Source organism: Schistocerca americana, chromosome 8 (assembly GCF_021461395.2).
Source record: "Schistocerca americana isolate TAMUIC-IGC-003095 chromosome 8, iqSchAmer2.1, whole genome shotgun sequence".
Lineage (NCBI taxonomy): Eukaryota > Metazoa > Arthropoda > Insecta > Orthoptera > Acrididae > Schistocerca > Schistocerca americana.
The window spans coordinates 74993175-75015243 of record NC_060126.1 but is presented as its reverse complement, the minus strand read 5'-3'; the positions used below and the strand labels follow the sequence as shown (position 1 = coordinate 75015243).

Here is a 22069-nt window from a genome sequence, read left to right as displayed (position 1 = left end):
ACTGAACCTCTCCTGTACTGAGGATTATGTGACTGTAATGGATATGGTTGGGCGAGAGGGTATCCCCATGTATACCTATCCAGCGGTCCGTCCGCCGACTCTGAAGGCGCTGTTGAAGCACATTCCGGCGTCTCTCACCCATGACGAACTGAAGGAAGAACTGGAGGACCTCGGCTTCGTCGCGACGGTGGTGGATTACCATCGTATGCCCGGGACCAATCAGCTTACTGGCCACCGCGTCGTCGTCCTGCAGGACACTCCTCGGCATCGGGAAATATTCCAGCTAACCAGGATTTACGACCTCTCCGTCACCGTGGAACGTCTGCGGAAGTCCCGTGGCCCGGTCCAATGCTTCCGGTGCCAAGGGTTCAACCACGTGGCCCGTCACTGCACTATGCCGCCTATGTGCGTCAAGTGTGGTGCTGGCCACGACAGCCGCCTTTGTCCACGAAGCAAGGATGAGCCGCCCGTCTGTGGCCTGTGTGGAGGCAGTCATCCTGCCAATTTTCGTTCCTGCGCGAAGCATAAGGAGGCTAGCCGTCGGCAGCGGGGTCTTCCTCCCGTCCCGCCTCCCCGACGTGCTGATACCCGCCGGAGGCGACAACCGCCGCCCACACGGCCGGCCAATGACAACCGTACGTGGCCCTCCCTCATGGAACGCCGGTCCGCGAGGATCCAGCCCGGTGTCACAGTGGCCGATGCACTGAAGGGCATCTCCCACCCACGGGCTACTGCAGCTGCCGAGGTGCCAAGCGTCCCGCCGCCTCTTCCGCGCCAGGACCGCCAGCCAGCTACTCCTTCACCCACTGCGGTGCCTACTGTTGGGCTCCACGACGTTTTCCAGCTGCTGCAGCATCTGACCACGATGGTGACCGAGTTGACCCACGCCATCGTCAACCTGCCTGCAACCATCGCCGCCACGGTGGAGGCGACGATCTCACGCAGCCTTCAGGCTCCTACTGCAGACACTTCAGTAGCCCAGCATGCCTAGACGCCGCCGCTTGGATGATTTCCGCATCGTGGCTTATAACGCCGCCAACCTCACCTACGACCTTGAGGAGCTCCGGCAGTTCTTGTTTGAACATGACGTGGACATATGCCTGGTGAATGAGACGTTTCTCAAACCAGGCATCCGCTCCAACATCGCAAATTACCGCTGCTTTCGGACTGACAGACCGACGCAAGGGGGTGGCACGGCGATCTTCATCCGCTCCTCCATCCCGCATTGTGAAATTCAACCGCCTGCCATCGGGTCTATAGAAGTCACTGCTGTCCAGGTTGAAACAGCCACTGGACCGGTCACGTTTATGGCTGTCTACCGGAGCCCTCGCCGCCAGCTCCTCATCGATGATGCCCGTCTCCTTCTACGGACTCCAGGCAAATATTTCATCGCAGGTGACCTTAATTGCAAACATGCGGCCTGGAATTCATTGGTCACCAATCGTAATGGGCGCCTTCTCCTCCAGGCCACTGAAGAGGTGAACGCGTATGTCTGCGGTCCCGTGGATCCAACGTGTTATCCAAGCAGAGGGAGGCCTGACGTACTTGACATCGCCATTACTCGGGGACTTAATCAGTTCCTGACTGCTGAAGTCCTTCACGAACTGAACTCCGACCATCTGCCCGTTCTCTTTCAACTGGACGTCGCCCCGGCGCAGAGTCCGGGCCACCTCAATTTCAACCACACGGATTGGCCCTGCTTCCAGCGACGAGTTACTGCCGCCCTGCAGCAACAAGTGGATGGCGTCGGCGTTCACGAGGCCTCTGTCGACCAGTTCGCTGATACTCTCACCGCCGCTCTGGAGGGAGCGACACCCCGCCCGCGCCCCAGCACATTCGCATCTTCCGCTCTCCCGGCGGAAATCCTCCAGGACATCCGTACTCGTAACCGCCTCTGCAAGGATTGGCGTGTGACCCGGGACCCACAGCTGAAGCGCCAAATCAACAGCCTGCGCCGTGACATCAAGGCGGCGATTGTCCAGCATAAGAATCGACGCTGGGCTGCGAAATTGCAGGCGTTCACCCCCGACCCCATGCACTGGAATGCGGTCCGATTTTTTACGAAACGCAGGACACGGATACCCCCTCTTGCAACACCGACTGGGACGGCCTATCTACATGCGGATAAGGCGAATCTCCTTGCGGACATCTTTCAGGAGAATTTTACCCCCCTTCAAGATGGTGTGGACCAGTTGCACGTCGCCCAGGTTGACGCCGAGGTGCAGACCATCCTCCATGGGGACGAGGAGGTGGACCACGACGACATCCCGCCTATTTCCGTGGATGAAGTCCGTGCGGGCATCAGGGCTCTCCCGGCGTCCAAGGCTCCAGGTGTTGATAACATTACTGGCCGGGTCCTTAAGAACCTGCCGCTCCTGGCAGTTGTTCGTCTCACTGCCATCTTCAATTGGGTTCTGCGGACTCGCACCTACCCTGCAGCGTGGAAGCACTCCATCGTTATTGCTGTTCCCAAGCCGGGCAAGGATCGGAAAGACCCAAAATCCTACCGGCCTATCAGTTTGCTTCCCCACATCAGCAAGTTGTTTGAGCGCCTACTTCTTCAGCGACTCCGGGCCATCCTGGATCTTCGGGAAATCCTCCCCCCGGAACAGTTCGGCTTCCGCCGCGGCCACTCCACGACCCAGCAGATTGTACGTGTTGTGGAGTACATCACTCGCGCCTTCAATAACCGGGAATACTGTGGAGCGGTTCTTCTTGATGTCACCAAGGCATTTGACAGTGTTTGGCACACTGGCCTTCTTTGGAAGATGGCCCACCTTGGGTTTCCCCGGGCATACGTGCGCCTCATTGCATCGTACCTGTGGCACCGTACTTTCGCTGTCCGCGTTGAAGCAGCCCTCTCCACTGCCAGGCCCATCGTCGCTGGGGTGCCGCAGGGCTCTGTCCTGGGCCCCGTCCTTTACACTATCTTTACATCGGACCTTCCGACGTCGCCCCGTGTGGAGAGAGCCGTCTATGCCGATGATACGATGCTCTACACCAGGAGCCGGTGGCATGCAGCCATGCATTCCCGGTTGCAGCGGGCGTGCGACGATCTGGAGATCTAGGCAGCTCGCTGGCGCATCCGGTTCAACCCCCTGAAGACACAGGCCATCGTCTTTACGAGGAAGACAACGATGCCGGCCCCGCCACTTCACCTTTACGGGACCGCTCTCCCCTGGCAGAAGACTGTCCGGTACCTGGGCGTCATCATGGACGATCGCCTACTCTGGAAGCCGCATATCGACGCCGTCCGTGCCAAAGTCCACCAGCGGATGGGCGCACTGTACCCGTTCCTTAATGAGGGGTCTGACCTCTCCATCCGGAATGGCCTCCTCATCTTCCGATTATTTATTCGGCCGATTGTTGACTATGCATGTGAGGCTTGGGGCAATGCAGCCCCCACGCATATCCAGCGTCTCCAGGCGCAACAGAATAAGATTCTTCGGCGGGTCTTCCATGTCCACCCGCAGTTCCCTCATCGCTACCTACACCAAGCAGCTGATGAATTGGACGTGATGCTCCGCATCCAGCAGACTGCCGACCGTTTTTACCGACGGTCGCATGCCTCTGCCAATCCCCTCATTCGAGACATTGGTGCTCCTCAAGATGTTCGCGACCGCTATCAGCGGCCTGTCGCACTCCTCGACAGATGAGAAACCGGGAGTGCACTAAGCGGACGCTGCTTGCAGCTCCGTCCCTATGATTCACTTTTTATAATCCCGCATACCCTGCTGCCATACCACAAATAAAGAAGTTCAACCCAATCTCTCTCCTCTGACGAATGCAGGCAATGCCGTCAGGTAAATCCTGTGTTATTCTCCTCTTCTTGGGACATACGACTGGCGGATGGGGATTCTCTGCTCTGCTGTGCTGTGCTTGCGTGCCTGCCGTCCCGCTCGCTCTCGCTCTCGCTCTCGCTGTGTGTTACGCGCGTCGTCGAAATGGCAGATCAGGCGGCTACGAACGAGACTGCTGCGGCACCCGCCGCCACCGGCACTACGAAGAAGGCCAAGTCTGCGTCGTCTGCGAAGAAGCCGCGCGCCAAGCCTGCGCACCCGCGCACCTCTGAGATGGTGACGGCGGCCATCAAGAGTCTGAAGGAGCGCGGCGGGTCGTCGCTGCAGGCGATCAAGAAGTACATTGCCGCGCACTACAAGCTGGACGCGGAGAAGCTGGCGCCGTTTATCAAGAAGTACCTCAAGTCGGCCGTCGTGGCGGGCGAGCTGGTGCAGACGAAGGGGAAGGGCGCGTCCGGCTCGTTCAAGCTTGCCGGCGCCGGCGGCGGGGGGGCGGCCGAGGGCGGCAAGGCTCGTGCTGGCGGTGCCAAGAAGAAGCGCGCCGCTCCGGCCAGCAAGGAGAAGAAGGGCGCCCGTGCGGCCGGCGCAAAGAAGGCTGGTGGCGTGAAGGCGGCGACCGGTCGGAAGGCGGGCGCCGCCAAGAAGGCGTCTGCGGCGTCGGCCGCTCCCGCGGGTGCGAAGAAGGCGGCTGCGGCCAAGCCGGCCAAGGCCAAGTCGCCGTCGAAGGCGAAGAAGGCCGCCAAGGTTCCGACGAAGAAGCCGAAGGCGCCGCGCCCGAAGAAGGCGACGACGCCGTCTAAGGCGAAGGCTTCGCCCAAGAAGAAGAAGTAGAGTAGAGGAGAAAGAGATGGGAAAGGAAGGGTTTGGCGCTTGGCTCCGTCGTCCCCACCCCCCGTCGTCGTCTAGTGGCGCGCAAGAGACGCGCGGCCCAAAACGGCCCTTCTCAGGGCCATCAAAGCACGTCGGGGAAGGTTTTGATTGTCGTGTTGCGTTTGGTGTGGGTGTCTGTCTGTATGCCCGTGGGGATGCTGTTTGCGTGCCGTGGTGGTTGGATTGCGGGGGTCGGTGGCGGGTGTGGGCGGCGGTAGCGGTAGCGGTAGCGGTGGTGTTGTTGTCGTGGTTGAGTGTCGCCGTGCTTTTTGGCGGCGGCCGACGGTTGGTTTTCTGTCACGTTGTTTTTGAATACGTTGGTTGGCTTGCCTGCGTTCAGTTCTTCTCGGATGTCTTGTCTCGTCGTGTCCGGTCTTTGTTTGTTTCTTTGTGTGTGTTATGTTTTGCAACGGGGGGCACGTTGAGATGTGGAAGGAGTCGGCGGGGATTTCGGTGGCGTGTAGAGCGCGCGTGCCTGGCCGTTGGCCGTCGGTGCGGGTTTTGTTTTCGAAACGAAAGCGGCGGCCGGCCAGCCACCCGTGCGGTGTGACGTCGGCCGTTGGGTATTGTGCGCCTTGAGCGGCCGGGGAGGGATGATGCGCGATTGTTGCGCGCTGCTAGCAGGCAGGCAGAGTGAGCGGGTGTGGCGGACGGACGGGAAGTGGTGGTTTGTTTTTTGTTTGTTTGTGTGGTTGTGGGGCGAGAGGCAGGCGACCGACAAAGTTTGCTCGCGACGGAGAGATGTTAGTGGCCCTGAAAAGGGCCGTTTTTGTTTGTGCGGTGCGGTGCCGCGGCGCGGTTTAGGCGCGCTCGCCGCGGATGCGGCGCGCGAGCTGGATGTCCTTGGGCATGATGGTGACGCGCTTGGCGTGGATTGCGCACAGGTTGGTGTCTTCGAAGAGGCCGACGAGGTAGGCCTCGCTGGCCTCCTGCAGGGCCATGACTGCGGAGCTCTGGAAGCGCAGGTCGGTCTTGAAGTCCTGGGCGATCTCGCGCACTAGGCGCTGGAATGGCAGCTTGCGGATGAGCAGCTCTGTGCTCTTCTGGTAGCGCCTGATTTCTCGCAGGGCGACGGTGCCCGGCCTGTAGCGGTGGGGCTTCTTGACGCCTCCGGTGGCGGGCGCGCTCTTCCTCGCCGCCTTGGTGGCGAGCTGTTTGCGCGGCGCCTTTCCGCCGGTGGACTTGCGGGCCGTTTGCTTTGTGCGGGCCATGGCGGTAGCGGTAGCGGAGCGGCGTGCGTGGAGGTTAGGTGCGGCGCGGCGTCCGGTGCTGCCTCCGTGCTGCGCTTATATGCCCTCGGTTGCGCGTGGTGGGGGGAGGGCGGGCCAGAGTCTATATAGGGGGGCGGCGGGCGCGCTGGGCGCAGACCGTAGCCGACTCGCCAGCCGCTGCAGCTGCTGTTTGTGCACGTTTTGCTTTGCCCGAGGAAGGAAGGATGACAGGCCGCGGCAAGGGAGGAAAGGGGCTCGGCAAGGGTGGCGCCAAGCGGCACCGCAAGGTGTTGCGCGACAACATCCAGGGCATCACGAAGCCCGCCATCCGCCGCCTGGCTCGCAGGGGCGGCGTGAAGCGCATCTCTGGTCTGATCTACGAGGAGACCCGCGGGGTGCTGAAGGTGTTCCTGGAGAACGTGATCCGCGACGCGGTGACGTACACTGAGCACGCCAAGCGCAAGACTGTGACGGCCATGGACGTGGTGTACGCCCTGAAGAGGCAGGGGCGCACCCTGTACGGTTTCGGCGGTTAGGCTGCGTCGCAGCGGGCGCTGGCCTTCCCGCGGCCGTGCTTGTGGGTGGGAGAGACTAGAAAACGGCCCTTTTCAGGGCCACCACACTGTTCGGAAGTTGAAAAGTGCGAAAGAGTCTGTGTTGTTGTTGCTGCGTGTGTGCGCTGTGTTGTTTGTTTCTTTCCGTTTGAGCGACGTGATGTGGCTGGGAGGGGAGAAGGAAAGGAAACGTGTCATGTGGCTGGCTGGCTGTGTGTGTGTGTGTGTGAGAGTGGAGCTGCTTCGTTTGTGTGTTTGTTATTGTGTGTCTTTGTATCGATCGCGATGGAGATGGCGGGCTGTGTGTTGTTGTGCGAGAGGCGGTGATTATTTGCTTGCGTGGTTTGGCTCTGTGTGTTAGGCGTGTGGGCATAGGCGGCCGGATCAGCTGTTTCGTTCGTGTCGACGGCCGTTGCGGCGCGCGGGAGTGGAGGGCGGTGTGTCGACACGCCTCCCTTTAACAATGGTCATTATTGCTGCCGTTGTCGTTTGGAAGGCGACTGCGACCGTGCAAAATGTGTGTGTGTGTGTGTGTGTGTGTGTGTGTGTTGGGCCACACGGGCTGTGTGGACGACAAGATGGCGGACGTGCGCCGGCGGCGGCTGTGCTGTGAAAGTGCAAAGTTAAAAACAAAACAAGGTGCGGCGAGGACGACTGAAATTTTGCTTTGGACGTAGGTTTGTGTGGTGGCCCTGAAAAGGGCCGATTGTTGTGGGCCGAGCCGAGCCGGCAAAGCGCGTTGCGTGCAGGGGAGCACGCGGCGCTGCGATTGCCTGGCCTCCTTTAGGCCTTCTTCTCGGTCTTCTTTGGCAGCAGGACGGCCTGGATGTTGGGCAGGACACCACCCTGTGCGATGGTGACGCCCGACAGGAGCTTGTTGAGCTCCTCGTCGTTGCGGATGGCAAGCTGCAGGTGGCGCGGGATGATGCGCGTCTTCTTGTTGTCGCGGGCCGCGTTTCCGGCCAGCTCGAGCACCTCAGCCGCGAGGTACTCCATGACGGCGGCGAGGTAGACGGGCGCCCCGGCGCCGACGCGCTCTGCGTAGTTTCCCTTGCGCAGGAGGCGGTGGATTCTGCCGACCGGGAACTGGAGCCCAGCCCTGCTTGAGCGGGACTTTGACTTGCCCTTGACTTTGCCTCCCTTTCCGCGTCCGGACATGGCGATTGGGCTAGCGACGGTGCACACGAAACGGAAACGAAAACGACCGGTGCGAGCGGCAGCGAGTCGAGCAGCGGAGTGCGTGCCGGCGCAGCACTCTCTCTCGCACCTTTTGTACCCTGGCCTTCAGGGTGACTAGTGGTGAAGTGTTTGTCTTTGGACATTTACTTCAATTGGGAATGTGTGGTTGTTGTGTTGTGTCTTTACTTTTGCGGTATGTCTTGTGTGTTTATGTGCGTTTTTGCTACTTAAACTTGTACTGCCTGATCTAAGGCGGTTTTAGGGTGATGATGTTGGCGAGTTGATGGGGGCTGAGAGAGGGTGATGTGATGGTGGGCGAGTGAGTGTTCAGTCAAAGAATATTGACCTGGGAGTTTTGTGACGCATGATGGTGGGGTCATATTGACCCAGTGAATTGATGAGGGGGTTTGTTGACCTGCTGGCTGTTTCGTAGAACGCTTTAGCCAGGTCAGCAAAGCGCTGTTGTAGTCGAATTACGTCCGCAGACGCGTGTAGGTCGTCTGTGGGGAATCGGGAGGGGAGGTGTAAGGCTCGTTTGAAGGCCCTATTTTGAACCCTTTGGAGTTTGAGTACGTGCGTCTTGGCCGCATAGCCCCATACTGGGCACGCGTATTCCATTATGGGGCGTATGAGGGTGCAGTAGACGCGTACTCCTAGGTCTGCTGTTAGCGCACTACTGGTATTAAGGACTGGGTATAGTACGCTCAAACGAGCGCTGGCTCGGCGGCGCAGGTCATCGATGTGCGCCTGCCATGTCAGCCTCTTATCTAAGGTCACCCCTAGATACTTTGCGGTGTTTCGCCAAGGGAGTTCTTGGCCGTTTAATCTTAGATTTAAGGGTGGTCGCCTGCGTGGTCCTCGCGGTCCTAATCGGCGCGTAATCACAATTGCCTGCGTTTTCCCGCTGTTAATTGTGATGCGCCACCTTTTGGACCATTCCTCTGTGGCGTTGAGGACTCTTTGGAGGCGTCTTGTGACCAGATCCCTGTTTGGGTTGCGGGTGAAAAATGCTGTATCATCTGCATATTGTGCAGTGTGCACCAGGGGTGAGGTGGGTGTGTCTGCCGTGTACAGGCTGTACAGGACAGGCCCTAGCACCGATCCCTGGGGCACCCCTGCACGTATGCGTCTTTTTGTTGACAGGGAGTTGTCAACCCTGACGGAAAATGTCCTATTCGAGAGATAGCTTTTCAGCAGCTTTACTATCGTCCCGGGGAAGCCTTGTGTGTATAGTTTGTACAATAACCCATTGTGCCATACGGAATCGAAGGCCTTGGCTACATCAAGTAGCACTATCCCACAGTAGCTTCTGCGGTTGAAGGCCTCGGTGGCTGCTTCAACAACTCTCATGATCTGTTGGGGGGCGGAGTGTTTCTGCCTGAATCCAAACTGGAAATCAGGCAGAACTTGCTCTCTGGAGATGTGTTGCTCAATAGGTGTGATTAGGAGGCGCTCGTAGATTTTACTGAGAGTGGGCAGAAGACTAATCGGTCTGTAGTGCTGTGGGAATAATGGGTCCTTACCGGGTTTAGCTATCGCGACCACCTCCGCGTGTTTCCAGCACGCTGGAAACTCGCGGGATCGAGTAATCTCGTTGAAGACGTTCGCGATGTGTGTGATTGCCAGTGGCGGGAGGTTCTTAACTAACTGGTTTGTGAGCCGGTCGTGGCCTGGGGCCTTTTTGTTGGGCAGGGACCTAATGACTTTTGCCACGTCTTCTGGGGCGAAAAGTGGAGTGTGTTCATTCTCGTCGTCTTCAGCTGCAAGGAATACTGCAAGCTGCTGACGGACTATGATTTCGTGGTCCTCGTCCTGCGCCTCTGCTGGTTGAAACTGTTGTTCGAACGAGTCGGCGAGCGCGTTGGCCTTGTCGACAGGGCTGAAGACAAGGCTTCCACGCTCGCCGTGCAGAGGTGGCATACGCGCGCGTGTACGTGTGAATTGCTTGGTAGCTTGCCATAGGCTGTTGTCGTCTACTTTGAGGGCTGATAGGCGGGCAGACCATTGCTGGTTGCGGTGCTCATTGAGTGCTACTTTCAACTCTCTCTGTAGACGGTTGAGCAGCCTCCTAGTTGCCGGATTTCTTGTTATTTTCCATTCTTTTGCGACCCTGTTTTTGTGCCTAATTTGCGCAAGCAGGTGCTCCGGGAGTTGTATTTGAGGAGGAGGGCCTTCCCGCTGCCGGGGTGTGGCCTCCTCAGCAGCCTGCAGGATCGTGTTGGTGAGGTCTTTAAGCGCCTGTTCTGCAGTATCTGCAGTTGGAGGCGGGGCGCGAGCTATTTCAGAAGCGACATTTACCTGAAAGTGCTCCCAGTTCGTGTGCTTATACGACACCTGGTGTTGTGGGAGAGCTACCCTTTCTCCCACGTCGACCTCGATTATAACTGGGTTGTGATCGGAGGACATTCTATTTATTGTTCTCGCAGTCACGAAGCCTGTTATTCTCCTTGTGAGAGCTATGTCAAGGACGTCTGGCCGGCCTCCGTTTTTAGGGAAGTGTGTCGGCTCTTCTGGGCCCCAGACGTCGAACTGGTGGTCTCGCGCGAGTCGCTGCAGTTGACGACCGGCTCTGGTCGTGAGTCTAGAATGCCAGTCTGCGTGTTTTGCATTGAGGTCTCCTCCTATTAGGAGCTTGCCTCTGATTTGTGCTAGTGCGGGAATGTCGTCCTCATCTAAGGTTGGGGTCGGTTGGCGGTAAGCTGCAACGACTGTGAGGGGGCCTGTAACTGTGGCTATTTCCACGGCTACCGTTTCTAACGAGCGGGTAGCTGGGGGGAATATCTGGTGATGGGGGATCCCTCTCTTTACGTATATGGCCACCCCGCCTCCTGCGGTTGGCCTGTCTCGTCTGTAACTGTTATAGTTTGGGACTGCCGCTTTTACTCCCGGTTTTAGGTGTGTTTCTGACATCATGCAAACGTCGATATTAAGCTCCTTCATGAGCTCTCGGAACTCCATGACTTGGTTGAAGATGCCGTCTGCGTTAAAGACGCACATTTTCAGACCTTGGATATGGGGGCGTCTATCCATGTTTGGCTGTTGTTGTTGCTTGGGAAGTCGCTGAGGGATGCGACTGCTTAACTGCTGCTTGTAGGGCGGCGAGGATCTGTGCATTTTGCTGCTGAATCTCCCGCATCATCTGCGCGAGAAGATTCAGAGTTTGGGACATGACTCCCAGCACAGGATCGTCTGTGGAGGGCGAGGGCGCAGCTTCGCTCAGACTTTGAGTGACAGGATGTCTGCCAGCGGTCTGACGGTCCGCGCCCCCTGCCCGCCGCAGACTGGTCTTTGGGGCAGGGGTTAGGACTTCCCTAGGGCATTCTCCGTCGTCAGGGATCTGGTCAAGGAGAGGAGTGTCCTGGGTTGTTTCCGGGGAACGTCGGCCGCAAGATTCCGGTCCCATCTCGGCCGGCAGAGGGGCGCTACTGCGCGCCTCAGTGTCGGCCGCGATGTTTGCGAACGTCGCGGCGGTCGTCACCTCCCGGGATTTGCCTCTGTAGGGCGGCCTATCTCGTCTTGTGGTTTCAGGTCGGTTTGGGGGTTTAGCTTGGGGTTTGTTTGGGGGTGCATTCGTGCCTCGATAGCGTTGGGCGTAGTTCTTATGAACCCTGCATCCCAGGTAGCTGGCGGTGTGCCCTTCGCCGCATAGCGCACACTTTATTCTTGGGTCTTCTATTTTAATTTGACAGGTCCTGGAGTCGTGTCCCTCCGCACACTTCCTGCATCGTACAGGCATGTCGCAGTGTGAGGCCACATGTCCCAGTCCCTGGCACCTAAAGCATTGTTGAGACCGATTTTTCTTTTTTAACAATTCGGTGGTTATGGGTATCTGCAGGACACTCCTCATAGGCTTTTTGTTTATCGGTATGTCTGGCATTACGGCGAGGTAGAGGGGCCACTTGTTATTTGAACCGGGTGGTTTCATTTGTGTGACTGTCTTAACATCGAAATTTTGGCGGATCAGGTCTTCCTTTATCGCTGAGGGCGATAGTTTGCGCGGTAGGTCGCGGATAACTATATTTAGGTTCCTGATCCTTTCGGTCGGGAAAGTGTAGTGCGGAACTTTCTTATCACTCAAAAGTTGTTTTACCGCCATGTATTCGTCCATGGAGTGGAGGGTGAGCTTTATTTTGTCACCCCCTGCCGGTTTGGCGCAGCAGGGGTGGGGGTGCTTTATGGGCTCGGGTGCGGCGGCCGGTTGCGCGCGCGCCCCATTGGTCGGCGGCCGCAACAGGGCGAGCTGGTAAAGGTGCGGCGGCGGCTGGCGGCGGGTGCCACTGTGTGGGGAGACGCTGACTAGAGCGGAGCGCTTGCTACTGGTGTTGCTGCTGCCGTACGTTCGTTCGAGATGCCGCCCAAGACTAGCGGGAAGGCCGCCAAGAAGGCTGGCAAGGCGCAGAAGAACATTTCGAAGGGCGACAAGAAGAAGAAGCGCAAGAGGAAGGAGAGCTATGCCATCTACATCTACAAGGTGCTGAAGCAGGTGCACCCTGACACGGGCATCTCGTCGAAGGCGATGAGCATCATGAACAGCTTCGTGAACGACATTTTCGAGCGCATTGCGGCCGAGGCTTCTCGCCTGGCGCACTACAACAAGCGCTCGACCATCACGTCCCGCGAGATCCAGACCGCTGTGCGGCTGTTGCTGCCTGGCGAGCTGGCCAAGCACGCCGTGAGCGAGGGCACGAAGGCGGTGACCAAGTACACGAGCTCCAAGTAAGGAGGTGGCTCTGGAATGGAAGGATGGAGAAGGCTCCTCCGTTGCGAGAGCGGCAAAACGGCCCTTTTCAGGGCCACCAACTTGCCTTTTGCGGGAAGGGCGGAATTGTTGTTGTTGTTTGTGTGGACGGCTGTGATGTATGTGTGCATTTTGATTGTGGGTGGGGGGGGGGGGGGGCGCGTCAAAGCGTGTTGCGGGGTACGGCCACGAGGTTGGTCGCCGTGGCGTGGAATGGTGGCACGCCTCGTTGGAGTGGTTTTTGACCCATTGGTGTTGGGGTGTGTGTGTGTGTTACCTGTCTGCGAGGGGGGACAGTGCGATCGGCGACTTTTGTGTCGCCGTAACGACGGCCGTTTGCGGGTTTGTTTTTTGCACATCATACATGGCGAGGGTGAAATGTGAAATGTTTTTGTTTGGTTGTTTTTGCCGCCCACTATTCCCTTTGCTGTACGCCGAGTTTGACAATGGTGCGACGCAACTGCAGCGTGGAGGTGTGTGAGTGACGTTGAAATGAACGTGCCATTAAGACGCATTGTTGTTGTATTGTACTGTACGTGTACGGCGACACGCACGATGATGTACCATTCGACTCTGATTTTTGATAGCCGTGTCTGACTGATTGCGTACGACGCACGCACACCGATGTCGTCATTCAAGATGCACGCGTGTCCAGTGCAGTACAGTAAGCGCGACGCTAGACGACGACGACGGCGGCGGCGGTCGTCGTTTGTTTGGCGAATGTCTGTACACGTGTTTGTCTGTGTCCATCCGGTATGTATGTATTTGTTTGTTTGAAAGTGTTTTGTGTGTCGGTGACGTGGTCCGATCCGTCGCCCCCTGAGTAACTGTCGATCGGCGCGATAGACCGGCGTCACGCAACTGAACCGAAGTCTTGGGCACACCCGTCATACTGTTGTACACCGTCGCGCTGAGAACGGTAACGAAAGGTTGACTTTGATCGGTCGAATGTCTGGGCAGAACGTGAGGAATGAGGCAAGAGTGCAAGGAGGAAAGGACAGAGGGGGGGCAAAAGAGAGAGGAAGGGAAAAAGGGGAGAAACGCATTCGTAGAGCAACGGAACGTTCCCGCGTCGGAGGCGTATTGGAGCCGCACTGAAATGCGTTTAACGGCGGCGCGGCTGCAAGTGTCTGCCGTGGTGAACGTTACCTTTGACGGCTGCATAGGGCTTTGCCTTTGCTTTCGCTTTCGCTTTCGCTTTCGCTTTCGCTTTCCCGGATGTACGTAACGTTTGTTGATATGGTTCTGAGGAAGAGTGTATGACAGTGCCGTGCCGTCCATGTTCGTGTGCCCTCCCATTGTGTGTATGCTATTGTCTGTGTACTTGAATGATGTATGTAGGTGTTGGTGGACATGTTGTACCAGTGGGGGGAAATGGATCGTCGATAGTTGCCGTCACTCTGTCACGGTCGAGATGACGCACCCTCCGTACAGAAAGGTGTCGAGAAAGTGTGTGTGTGTGTGTGTGTGTGCGTCCGTGAATTGGCAGTGTTTGGAGGTGGGCGTGCCCTGCATGTGGCCCGGAAGGCTGTTCGTTTGGCGGTAGTGTTGTGTGGACAGGGGAGGGGCATGCGTAACGCTGCTGGCATGGCATTTCGGGAGATGGGAGGGGGCAAACGAGGAAACGAGGAGCGGCGGCCAAAGACGGGACGGGGAGGGGCGCGGTGTGGGTGGCTTGCGCCTGTGCTCGGCGTTGTGGTTTGTGCAAAAGAGGAGGAGAAAAACAATGAGTTGCCAGGGAGGGGAGCGGTGTTGTGGTGTAGCCGCAGACGCGGCTGTCAGTGAACGTGGCGAGACGGACGGATATGCGCGGAGGGGCGGGGGCGGCGCATTTCGCCGGTGCCGTGCCGTGCCTGAAAGCCGCGTGGTCGCTGTGTTGTTGGTGGCGTGGGGGCGAGGAGAGTACCGTACGGGTGTGCTTGTGCGCCGGAAATGGCACACTGCGCCTGCCCGTCTTGGAGGCTGATGGCTGTGGTGTGGAAATGGGGCGCGGTGATGTTGAAGCAGTTGAAGAACAGAAAAGAAACCAAGAAAACGGAAGGCGTGATGCGGCGGTGGTGGTGAGAGCGGGAAAAACAAAACAAAAAAAAAAACAACAAAAAAAAAGAAGGAAAAACAACAAGAAACAAAAAAGAACACAAAACGTCTATCAATATTAAAATGTAAATGGAAATGGAAATGGACCCAGGTATAACCTCCCTGCACAAATAGCAGAGAGTCCGATTATAATAAAAATGTGCCAGAAGAATGTTAACGTCCCTACAAAACAAACCCAACGATAAGATTAATGAAAGAATGAACCGTATGTAACATTGCAACAGACATAATGAAACGTGATAAATTGTGTAAGGGCAGCAGCGTTGACCTTTGGCCCTGTATTCAGAATAAAAAGAGCCAAAGATCGTTACCCCAATGAAAAAGACACTGAAACACGTATGTAATGTAACATAGCAGCGATGGCGAGACATTGTAGCATCTGTGACCAGAGAGTTTGCGCTGGACCGCGCGAGTGTTGCGAGCGGTTCTCAGTCAGTCAGTCAGTCAGTCAGTCGTTGCGAGTCTGTAGCTCTGTCTAGTTGAGGGCTGTACTCTGTCAGTAGTCGTCGCGTGCAGTACGCTGATAGTCGTCATGCAGAGCGGTCGGTCAGTAGTAGCAGCCGAGTGCGGTTGTGTGATGTAGGCGGTCGGCAACACTGGTCAAGATGGTGAATAAGGTATACTGTTAATTAATATAATCATTAGATAATGAAGAATTTTATTTATTGTAATTATTCTCCAACAAGTTCCCCAATAATAATTTCTATTTCAAAAGCATTTTTCAAACATTTAATTTTTTTATTGAACTAAAGAGTTCGTTGCACTTCACATTTCATTCCACTTCTTTGAAGAAAAATTTCACTAGAATCACAAAAAAAAGAGAATATTATTATTTGCAATGCAGTTCCTCCAAGCGCTGCGCAACAACAAGAGCAGAAATGTGACATCCATTTATTCTGAGGTAAGACTTTAATTCTGATTGTTTTGCACAGGGCCAAAGACCGATATTTCGGTTTAATTGAAGTTTCCTGTCGCTGAACGGACTTTAAATGTTGTGAAGAATTTATATTTGAGTCAGATTGCGAATGTCACATTTTTGTTGCCATTTTCAATACCTCTCATTGTGGGCGAGGTTACAATTAGCGCAATGTCCATTAGCGTCCGTAAATAACATTGTCCATTAGTTTAAATTTTGCGGGGAGGTTACAACACACACAAAAAAAAAAAAAAAAAAAAAAAAAAAAAAAAAAATTGCATTTATATCCGCCCCTCAATTGTAGATACCCCTTACACAGCTGTGTGCAATGAATGAGTGCTGGCTGGTAATTAATTGCACTCCTTGGAGGGAAATGCCATAGGAAGTAGTCTTTAAAAAGTGAATGTTTTTCGTTAAAAGACAAGAGTTACTTTAGAAAAAAGTAATAGTGGGGCTTTTGTTGTTGAACAAAATAAGTACAATGAACATACGTTATCAGATTTGCGCAATGCAGCTTCACACTACCTTTTGATTATAACACAATATACTATACATCGTCCCGAACCGTGACCAGAGTCGCGAGACGAGCAGAGCACGCCGCCGACGCCCGCTCAGTACAACCGTCCACCCGCTACTACTGTCGACCGACTACTACCTCTCCCGACTCGCGCTACAATATATATAACAACTGTTCCTGGCGACCCGGTGCGTGCCACTACTGTCGTCTGGCGCGGTCCAAGCGCCGACTAGCAACGATAAATAACTCTCTGGTCAGACAGAGATGCTGTCATGCCTCGCCATCGCTCTGGTAATGAATACGTACGTGTTGCAGCGTGCGTACCACCGGAACACGCAGTGGCGGAGCCAAAGACTGTGTTGTCGAGGTCGAGTGCGAGCGGGAAGAGAGGCAGCGCCGGCACGGAGATGCAAGCGAGCGCGAGACGCACGGGGGCTGCGGCGTGGCGCGTTTGCGGTCAGCGCCTTTGGTGGCAACGGCCGGGACAAGCAGCGGTGTATGGTGTGGTGCGGGGCGGACAGGGGCGGCGGTGGACGGGGAGGAGGCGGCGCGACGACGGCATGGGGGCGAAAACGGGACGGGGGACGGCGGATGTTGAGAGGCGTCACGCGCGGACAGGACACAGAGACACACAGATTGGAAAGGGAGGGTGCGCGGTAGTAGTTGGGAATGTGCGTACCGTGCGGGATGGGAGTGGGCGAGGAACACGGTCGTGGCCCCTGTTTTGGGTGCGTGTGGTGACGTCGGTGTGTTGTGGGAAGGGAAGGTGCTGTGGCGGCGGCGCGTAATGGGCGTAGGCCGAAAAGAGAAAGGAACGTGGGCAGTGTGTTGGCAAGCGTCGGTTCGACTGCGACGTTGATGGGCAGGGCAGGGCAAGGTTAATGGTGGTAGGAGTAGGCTTGTGGGCGCAAAAAATCTGCCGCTGCAGGCGGTGCCGTAACCGCCATGGCGGGAAGGAGAGAGGGCCAAAGAAAGAAAGAAAGAAAGAAAGAAAGAAAGGAAGAAAGAAGAAAACAAAAAAAACAAAAAAAAGGAGGGGGGGGCGAAAGTGGAGAGGCGGTGGTGTGAGAAGGGCGGGGGCGGAAGGAAGGCAGGAAGGACAAGAGGCGAGGCGACGGCTTGCTTTGTGTACCGGTCGGTCTCTGGCTATGCTTCGTTTTCTGCAGCAGGGTCGGTGCGCGGCGTGGCTCGCGGCAGTGGGAACGCCTGGCGGCTGGACGGCCAGCAATGCGGTTGGATGGGCGGCCACAGCACCGCACCTGTGCCCGAGGAGGAGACGCTGGCGGCGGGCCCTGAGGTGAGGCCGGCTCGGCTGGGGCTGTGGATGTGTAGGTGTGCGCCGCTGCTGCAACAACGAGTAAAAACGCGAGAAGAAGGGGTGGCGGTAGAGAGGAAAAAAAAAAAAAAAGGTCGTGTTGTGTTGATGCGCAGGCAGACGCGTACAGAGAGACGAGCCCGGTCTGCAGCAGGGTGTGGCCGTGCCGAGTGCAGAGCAGCGGCGGCCCGGTTCGGTTCGGTTCGGCCCGGCCCGGCGGGCCGCGCTGTTGTCGCGGACGTGAGCGCCCCCTGGCGGGTGGCCGGAGGCGGCGCGGCGTGTTGGACGTGTGGCTGGTGGCAGTGCACAATTTGCGAGTGGCTGGCGGTGTGGTGTGGCGGTTGGCGCGTCGGGCGGCGGAGAGAGAGAGGGAGGAGAGGTATGTGTTGCGGGCGCCCTTTGCTGCGCTGCGTCGTTGCGTGTGCCGTACAGGGCGGGCGCTTGTCGACTGTGTGGGCGGTGTGGCGAATTGGCGTGAAACGGCTGCCGAGAGGTGTGTGGTAGCGAGCCGGTCGGTGTCAGTGCGAAGGGGAATGTGCGTGCGTTTGGCGGTTTCGGTGTGCTTTTTGCGGCGTGAGAGTGGGAATTAGTGGGGCCGGCTGTTGTGTTGGTTCCTTGTGTCTTGTGTCGCGTAGCTTGATGGCAACGTGGAAGGACGCCGGTTTCGTTTCGAGCCGTGCGTGTGGTTGTCGACGTTGACTGGTTGGCGTGTGCCGATGCACGTGCATGTGTGGGTCGCGAGTGCGTTTTTGGCTGGCTGTGTGTGTGTGTGTGTTTTGGGGGGGAAGGGGAAGGGGGAGGCGGTGGTGGAAGTGCAGTCGTTGCCACGGGCGTCGTCGGGTGGGGCTGGGGCTGTGCGTCGTGGCGGAAAGGTGGTAGGTTGCGGGAAGCGAGCCCGTCGTTGACGGTGTCGCGTGAGTTGTGAATCGAGTGGGGCGCGGGGCGCGGGACAGGAGCAGCGTGCCGCTGCGTCGTGGTCGTCAGCAGAGGCTGTGCGTGTGCTTGTCCTTTTTGTTCGCGGTTCGTGCGAGGCGTTTTTGTTTTGTGTTGCCCTAGTTGTTAGTTTATTTTGTTTGTGTTTGTTATTTTGAGACGACGACTGGTTGGTGGCGTGCGCGCGAAGTGGCGGTGTGCGCTTCCCGTGTCGTTTGTGTTGTTTTGTTTTTGTTGTGTTTTTTTGTTTTTGTGTGTTTTTTTTTTTTTTTTGCACTGGGCCCCGGGGGGGTGGGTGGGTGGGTGCGTGTGTGTCGATTGCCGGCTGGCGAAAGGTGCGCCATCGGCGGGGTGGGTCGCCGGCACAAGTAGAGGCGGCGGCGTTGTTGCTGTTGTTGTGTGGTGTTTGTTTTGTTCGGCTGTGTCGGCGAGCTGTGTTGCGGTGCGTGTGAATGGTGGTGCACAAGTGCTGGCGTTGGGGCTGCGGCTGCGACGGCGGCGAGCCGCGGGCGCGCATGATAGTGATGTTGTGAACAGCGGCTGTGTACGGTAGTGGTGTTGTTGTAGCACGACGTGCATCCGGGCCGGCGCGGAAAGCGCAGTTGCGGGCGGTTGCCCTTCGGTGCCAGCCATGTCGCGTGAGCGGCGGGTTGCTCTGGTGTCGACACGTGGTGCTCTGGGTTGTTGTGTGGTGCCCTTTGGCCGGTGGGGGTGGTTCGCGTGTGTCTCGTTCGCGCTCGGTATCTGGTCGTGGTCGTGGTCGTGCTGCTCCCCCGTCTGTCGGCGGTTTTCGACGTCGTCTGTACGTTTTTGTTCGTTTGCGGCGTGCCTGCCGACGTCGTCCCGTCGCGACCTTTCAACCGAAAGTGTGGCGCCCGAAGGTGAACGAACGTAACCCTGACCTCGGCGCTTTACGCTGAGCCGAGCGAACCGAACCTAACCCGTGGTGTGGCGAGGTGAGCTCAGCCTGTGAGCCCCTAACGTCTACGTAAGGTAAGCTGTCCGGCTCACGCCTCACGTTTGAACGCTTTTTTTTTTTTTTTTTTAACCTACGTTTGACGCTTCTTAACCTAGCACTGACCCCTTAACCCAACGTGTAACCTAACCTAACCTAACCTAACCTAACCTAACCTAACCTAACCTAACCTAGCCTGTGACGCCTGACGTGTTTGAATGCTTAACCTAAGTTTGACGCTTAACCTAACCCAAGTCCCCTTAACCTAACCCACGTCCACCTAACCTAACCTAACCTAACCTAACCTAACCTAACCTAGACGTGTAAACGTAATGTGTAACGCGTAACGTGTAAGGTCGGCTGTCGTGTGTGCTGACGGCAGATTGGGTTGGTCTGTAGATTCGGATTGCGGTTTGCCTCGGTCGAGGGGTTGGGTCGGAAGCGGCGAGGGGCGGCGGCGCCTGTTGCGCAGGCGGCGTCCGTTTGCGGCGGGCAATTGTTGAGAAACGGCTGTGAATGTTGGCGGGCGAGAGGAGGAGGACGGCGCGCGATGTGGCCCGACGGCTGCGGGCCGATCGGGAAACGGCGGGAGGGCGACGGAAGGCGATGGGGCGGCGGAGGCGCGTTTGCACGGCCGTCATCGCCGCACGCCTCGGCTTGTGTGGCTGTGGCGCCGGCCGCGCTGGCCGGGCTGCCGCGGCGACGGTGTGGGAGTTTTGCCGAAGGTTTGGCCATTGTGGCGGGTCGTCGGCTGGGGCTGTGGGGGCGGCATTTGGGCGGGGGCGGCGATTCTCGGCGGGCCGACCCAGGCTGTAGCGCGCGGTAGCTGCAGTTTGGCCGTGGTTTGCGGCGCTGCCGTGGCGACTGGTTGGCGACTGTGGTGTGGCTGTGTGTAGCCCCATCCTCGGTGGTTTGAAAGGCGCGGGCGGTTGTGGCGCAGGTTTGGGGCTGCTCCGCACAGGCTGTCGGACGTTGGGCGGTAGCAGGCGCGGGAGGCGCGGCGCGGCGGCGCGCAGAGTGGCGGCCGCTCTCTCGGCCGTCCGCGCCCGCCCGCGACACTGGCTGGGCCCTTGTGATTCTCTGCAAGAAAGGGTTGGAGTCCCTTAGCGATCGTAGTGCGTGTGGAAGCCTTGTGCGACTCGCCGCTATCGAGAGCTACAAAACTCTGCGATTCACTTGCTTCTTAGCGAGTACTAAGCAATTTGTCGTGTTATAGGACCGACATAGAGTGTAGGCAAGATAGTGCGGACTAGCCGCACTTGTAGGATGAATAGAGTAGGGGACGACGAGGAGCCAGGGCCCCACCCGCGGGTGGCAAGCCCGCGTTCCTCTAGGCCAGAACAGACACACAGGGCTGAGGTAGAACTCGCGAGCAGGACCACTCAGGGCGCTCGACCGCGACACCCCGCCCCACCGGCCCCCACGCCTGAAGACTTATGCACTGCGATGATTCAAGAGAAACTGGAACAACTCCGCCGCGACCGCGACGCACGAGCAAAGGAACTCGCAAGACGGCGGGAGCAGGACGGCCCAACCACCAGTGCCAACTCATCTTCTGACGACTGCCGAACGAAGAGTCACAATCCGACGGAACAACACAATGCCATGGACTATCAGGACGAATCCAGCGACTCTGATGCACCATTCCAGGAAGTCAGACGCCGCCGGAAAGGCACCAAACGCAGGAAAGCCGAAGAAAATACCCCCATGCAGACGGAACAACGAGCTGTACCCACCACCAACTACTACGCACCACTACAGCAACAGGACCCAGCAATGGAAGACCAACACCAGCCTCAGCCTAACGACACAAATACTCAGGACGCCACAGCTCCGCCGCCGCCGAAACCGAGAATACCACCTGTGACAATCAACTACACTGGAAAATACCTGGAACTAAACGCTCAATTAAAGCAGAAGATCAGCGGACCACTCAAGGCGATCTACAAAAATAATCAGATCAAATACCACTTTGAAACGCTGGCAGACCAACGAGCAGCACTGGACTACCTCCATTCCATCAACATGCCCTATTTCACCCACCAAGCAGCAGAAGACAGAGAACTCCAAGTGGTCCTCAAGAATATCCCAGAGGAAATTACCGAAGACGAACTCGCCGCCGAACTTCGCCACATGCAATTCACAGTCACGAACGTACACCAGTTCAAGAAACGAGACCTGACCTCCAAGAAACTGATTCCACAGTCGGCTTACTGTGTATCTCTGCCACATGGACAGAAAAGCCGCACCATCTACGACGTACAATACCTCTTCCATACCAGAATTAAGGTGGAAGACTACAAGCCACTTGATGGGCCTGCCCAGTGCAAGAAATGCCTCAAATTCAACCACACTGGCCGGTACTGTCAGATGCCGGTCAGGTGTGTACGCTGTGGCGGCCACCACCACGCAAAGGATTGTACCAAGCCACGAACAGAACCACCCATCTGCGCAAACTGTCGCCAAGAAGGCCACCCTGGGACTTGGCGTGGTTGCCCTGAATTTCAGAAGGCGATACACGCCTACCAACTGCGACCTCCACCATCCAAGGAGCCCCAACAACCACCACAGCCGTCGTTTGCGGCGACTCCGAAGGACTTCCCATCTCTCCGAACACCCTGGACGGCTGCATCGTCGTTATTTCAAACACCAACCCAGCAACAACCAACTCGACCGAAAAACACGGCGCGCCAACGACTGCACGATCTTCGCCAGCAACAACAGCAGCAACGATCCACGGACAACGCCCTCGGACTGTCCGATATCATCGCCGCGCTATCTAACATGGGCTCCATCATCAACTTACTAAAAACGAAGAACGTCTTTGCCATCTTAGCAGATACAGCTCGCAAATTCAACGACGCACCGGATCTGTTATCCAAACTACTCACTCTACTGGAAGGAATCATGGCCTTTTTCACCGACTAACATGGATCAAGAGAGGCATCACCACAGAAACCTTACATTCTGCTTTTTTAACGCCA

General features: G+C 57.1%; 1 protein-coding gene across 1 annotated transcript; it reads left to right on the top strand.

Moving 5' to 3' along the window:
- The first annotated feature begins 20531 nt into the window (after window positions 1–20531).
- Window positions 20532–22013, top strand: LOC124545547 (activating signal cointegrator 1 complex subunit 2 homolog). Its single transcript, XM_047124493.1, has 2 exons — window positions 20532–20948; window positions 21594–22013. The coding sequence occupies exons 1-2, from the start codon at window positions 20532–20534 to the stop codon at window positions 22011–22013; spliced, it is 837 nt and encodes a 278-aa protein (XP_046980449.1).
- The last annotated feature ends 56 nt before the right edge of the window (window positions 22014–22069 follow it).